The sequence below is a fragment of the Physeter macrocephalus genome, chromosome 14 (genome assembly GCF_002837175.3).
Source record: "Physeter macrocephalus isolate SW-GA chromosome 14, ASM283717v5, whole genome shotgun sequence".
Taxonomy (NCBI): domain Eukaryota; kingdom Metazoa; phylum Chordata; class Mammalia; order Artiodactyla; family Physeteridae; genus Physeter; species Physeter macrocephalus.
In genome coordinates, this window is record NC_041227.1 from 61043144 (window position 1) to 61048184 (window position 5041).

The window sequence follows — 5041 nt, forward strand, 5'->3', positions numbered from 1 at the left end:
ACACAGGGGGGAAGGGGAAGCTGGGACGAAGTGAGAGAGCAGCACTGACATATATACACTACCAAATGTAAAATAGATAGCTAGTGGGAAGCAGCCGCATAGCACAGGGAGATCAGCTCTGTGCTTTGTGACCACCTAGAGGGGTGGGATAGGGAGGGTGGGAGGGAGACACAAGAGGGAGGGGATATATGTATATGTATAGCTGATTCAGTCTGTTATACAGCAGAAACTAACACAACATTGTAAACAATTATACTCCAATAAAGATGTTAAAAAAAAAATAAAAAAATAAACCCCTAACCCTGGTTGCTGTCAAGAAAGGAAAATTTACTGACAAGTACTTTGTTTATAATAAAAACATCACTGTTTAAATCATCTGCAAAGGAAATGGCTCATGGTCCAAAATATGGAATATTAAGAGGTACACACCCCATTTCATAATTAAGCAGTTTACGAGGTCAGCAAGCAAAAGGACTTCAAAATGTCATGACAGTGCTCCAAGGCAGAGCATTCCAAGATACTGCAATACTGTCTAGTTAAAATAGTTCCTGAAACCTTATCCACTGCAACTAATCCCTGTAGAACAGGAATTTTTTTTTAATATTTAAAAGTACACTTACAAATAATGCCTTTCCTTTTAAAAGATGGTTTTTTTCCCTTCAACGTTTCATTATGAAATGCTGATACGTAAGAAAATTCAATGAATAAATAACAAACACCCATTTACTCACCACTTAGATTCTACAAGGGCTAACACTTTGCTATATTTATCTCCTCACCTATCCATCGATCCAATGGCAGAACTTTAAAAATATGTGTTGATTGTGTGTTGCCAACTTTTTTACTGTGAAATAATTTCAAACTTGCAGAAACATTGAAAAAACAGTACAGAAAACTCCCATATTCTCTTTACACAAAGTCATCAAATTTTAGTATTTTGCCAAATTTGTTTCATTGTCCTCTCTCTGTAAAAAGACATATTATATTTTTCCTGAACCATGTGAAAGTAGATTGAATGTATCATGTCCCTCACCCCTTACCACTTCATTTGTATTTCCTAAGAATAGTCATATTCTCTGACATTTCCACTCTGTTGTTATCAAATTCAGGAAGGTTAACACTGGTATAATTTTAATACTTTATCATTTGTATTCCAATCTTGTCAAACTGTCTCAGTACATTCTTTACAGCATTATTTTTTCCTCTCTTTAGTAGAGGATTCAGTTCAGGATCATGCATTGCTTTTTGTTTTCATGTCTGTGTAGTCTGTGTTAATTTGGAACAGTTCCTTAACCTTCTTTGTCACTGATGGCAAAGATTTTTTTTACAAGCCAATTACTTTATAGCATGCTCCTCAATTTGGGCATGACTGATGTTACCTCATGATTAGATTCCGTCATGCATTCTCTACTGGAATGCTACATAGATGATGCTGTGTCTTTCCTGTTTTTCGGGGTACCATATCTGCAGGCACACTTGCTCCTCAATGGTGATAAGGATTTTGATTAGCCCGTCAATGACTGTCCAAATTCTCCACTGTAGAGTCACTATTTTTCCCCTTGCAATTAATACTCATTCTATGGGAAGAGATACGAAAATGTCCTGGGAAGAGATACGAAAATGTCCTGCTCCTCATCAAACAATCCCCCCAGATTTAGCATCCATTGATGATTCTTGCCTGAAGACTGATGATTCTTGTCTTTACTGTGATGGCTGCAAATGGTGATTTTTCAACTCTACCATTTCTTCCACATTTCTCAAATGGCACCCCTGTGCACCTTTCCCCTCATCTATTTATTTATTTATCTATTCGTCTTAAGGGCCGACTCCTGGATTCCTATCTTACTCAGTGGATTATAATCCATCACTGTATTTATTTCTTTTGATGCTCAAATTGGGGGCCTGTGATAGCCCCTTCCAAGCTGCTCCTGTGCCCATTTCATGTGCCCCCAGCAGTGCTTCCTTACTTCCTGGCACAAGAAAATGTTCCAGGCTCACCTTATATCTTCCCTATCCTAGAACTGGAGTAACCTAATTCTTCACAGATCCCCGCAGTTTTATTTTCTTGATGTGGCCCTCACTTAAGACCAAGGGCTCACAACCAATATGGGAATATGGGTGGCTGTCTGGAATGCAGGCTGATGCCGGGTCATCTTTTATAAGCTGCTCTTAGATATGACAGAATTACAGTATAGTATAGTTCCCTTGTCACTTAGGAATGGACTGCATTAAAATTATTATGTTACTTAAAGTTTTCAATTAATTGGGTCACTAGCAGTCAAGGCCTTACTGAAAATTCCCCAACTAAAGTTCTGCACATCAGTCTTCATATGAGGCCGAGACCTTGACCACCCACAAGGGTATGACCCATCTTCTCTACACATTTTATTTACCCTGCAATACTGACCAAGAGCCTGCTGTGCGTGACTGTATTTTTTTCATTCCATCTAGAAAAATGTCACATAGTTAGTGGCTGCTCAATAAATTGTAATGATGAACCATTTTAATTAGCAAATGGTGAAAAATTCTTAAATGAGTAAAATGTAAGAATTCTAAAATTTATACAAGAATATGTAACTAGGGCTTCCCAGGTGGTGCAGTGGTTGAGAATCCGCCTGCCAATGCAGGGGACACGGGTTCGAGCCCTGGTCCAGGAAGATCCTACATGCCTCAGAGCAACTAAGCCCGTGCGCCACAACTACTGGAGCCCACGTGCCACAACTACTGAAGCCCGCGCACCTAGAGCCCGTGTTCCACAACAAGAGAAGCCACCGCGATGAGAAGCCAGCGCGCCGCAACGAAGAGTAGCCCCTGCTCGCCGCAACTAGAGAAAGCCCACGTGCAGCAACGAAGACCCAACACAGCCAAAACTAACTAAATAAATAAATTTATTTAAAAAAAAAAGAATATGTAACTAATTTTCTTATACTAAGTGAGCCCAGAAATCACTTGATCATAGGCAATAAGTGCCAGAACATCATGTTATTAAATAAAAAATAAAATCTTAATTAGGTCTGAAGTTACTTTATAGTAAGTGATCCTGAGCTGGATTCTGTACTAGAGGGGAAAAAAATCTGCTACTAAGGACACTGAGTCCACTGACAAAACTGGAATATGGACTGTGGGATAGGTAAAAGTAATATATTAACATTAAATTTCCTGATGTTGATAACTAAACTGTGGTTATAAAGGAGAATGTCCTTGTTCTTAGGAAATACTCACTGAACTCTTTAGAGGCAAAAGTGGCATGATGTATGCAATTTATCCTCAACTGTTTTTAAAAAAATTTACATACGTATGTATGAATATATATGTCTGTGTATGTGTGTGTGTGTGTGTGTGTGTGTGTGTGTGTGTACACACATAATGATAATGATAAAGTAAACATGGAATCTCTTAAAACATGGAATCTGGGTAAAAAATAATGGGAGTTCTCTGAGCTATTCTTTTAACTTTCCAATAAAGTTTGAATTTATTTCCAAATAAAAAATCAGCTTAACTGAAAAACATAGGCATCTTACTTACTGGTGCCAAGCAACTGTACAGGGCTTTCCGCATCACACCTCACTAAATCCTCACAACCATTCTGAGGAGGACTATTATTATCCCCATTTTACAGTGAGAAAACTGAGGCACAACAAGACTAAGTAACTGATTAAAGGACACATGGCTAAGACGTGGCAAAGCTAGGATTCAAACCCAGGATTATCTGATTTTACAGCCTGACCCATGCAACATAAGTATTCAATTCAACAGAGTAAAATTCCTTACGGTGTGGAAATGAGAAATGAAAATCTGTCACCTGAGGGTAGGAGTCTTCAAATGCACGATCTGGAGTCATGTGCTTGATGACATCGGCCAAAACAGTATTCACCTCCCGTTTCTAAGTGGGGAAAAAAATCAAACCTGTATTAGACACTGAATGGTAGTCATTGACCATTTTTCTGATAGAAAGAACTAACATTTTCAGAATATAGCACACACTTTCCAGGAAGTAGTTTCAACTACTCTGCTGAAAATAATGTAAGGGGGGACATCCCACCCATACCACAGCCCTAAAGATGGCTATGTCTGCACCAAGTCAGGACTAAAACAGGGTTCTCAAAGGTTCCTGTCCCAGTTTTCTCTGAGTGCTGGTGAAATCCAACGTGCCACTTTCTGCTTGCCAGTCCCGGGCCCCTCCCCAGGCGCTGCAGAGAGCAGCGAAGCATTGTGGGAAGAGCACAGACTGAACCCTTACAAGCTGGGTGACCCAATGCCCACTTCACTTTTGTCAGCTGTATCAGGGGTCAGCCCACCAGCCCAGCACCTATTTTCATACAGTCCAGGCGCCAAGAATGATTTTTACATTCAAACCAAAAGAATAATAATATTTGGTGACAATGAAAATTATATGAGATTCAAATTTCAGCATGCATAAATAAGGTTTACTAGAACACAGCCATGCTCACTCCTGTATGGTCTACGGCTGCTTTCATGATACAGCGGCAGAGTTGGGTACTTGTAACAGAGAAAATATGGTCCACAAAGCCTCAAATACAGAAAAAAAGTGGACTTCTACAGAAAAAGTGTGCTGACCCCTGGTCTATATAACTGGAACAGTGAAACTTCCTGGCAAGGTCACTATGAAGCTGTGCAGCTTACAGGTAAAGTGCCTGGCACATAGCACGCTATCTAAATAGTTGCCATTATGTACTCTCTCATTTAATGCTCATTAAACTTCCCAGCATGCGGACTTCCCTGGTGGTCCAGTGGTTAAGACTCCACGCTACCAATGCAGAGGGCCTGGGTTCAATCCCTGGTCAGGGAACTAGATCCCGTATGCCACAACTATGAGCCCGCGTGCCACAACAAAGATCCTGCATGCCGCAACTAAGACCGGGTGCATCCAAATAAATAAATAAATACATATATAAATAATTAAATTTTTTTTAAAAACCTCCCCATTGGGCTTCCCTGGTGGCACAGTGGTTGAGAGTCCGCCTGCCGATGCAGGGGACACGGGTTCGTGCCCCGGTCCGGGAAGATCCCACATGGCACG

At 40.3% G+C, this 5041-nt stretch overlaps 1 protein-coding gene across 1 annotated transcript in view; it reads right to left on the reverse strand.

Moving 5' to 3' along the window:
• Positions 1–5041, reverse strand: part of VPS35L (VPS35 endosomal protein sorting factor like) — a 77161-nt gene that overhangs the window by 35075 nt on the left and 37045 nt on the right. Inside the window, exon 13 of the mRNA XM_028498028.2 lies at positions 3803–3883. Coding sequence (XP_028353829.1) covers positions 3803–3883 — 81 coding nt within the window. The remainder of the gene's footprint in view (positions 1–3802; positions 3884–5041) is intronic.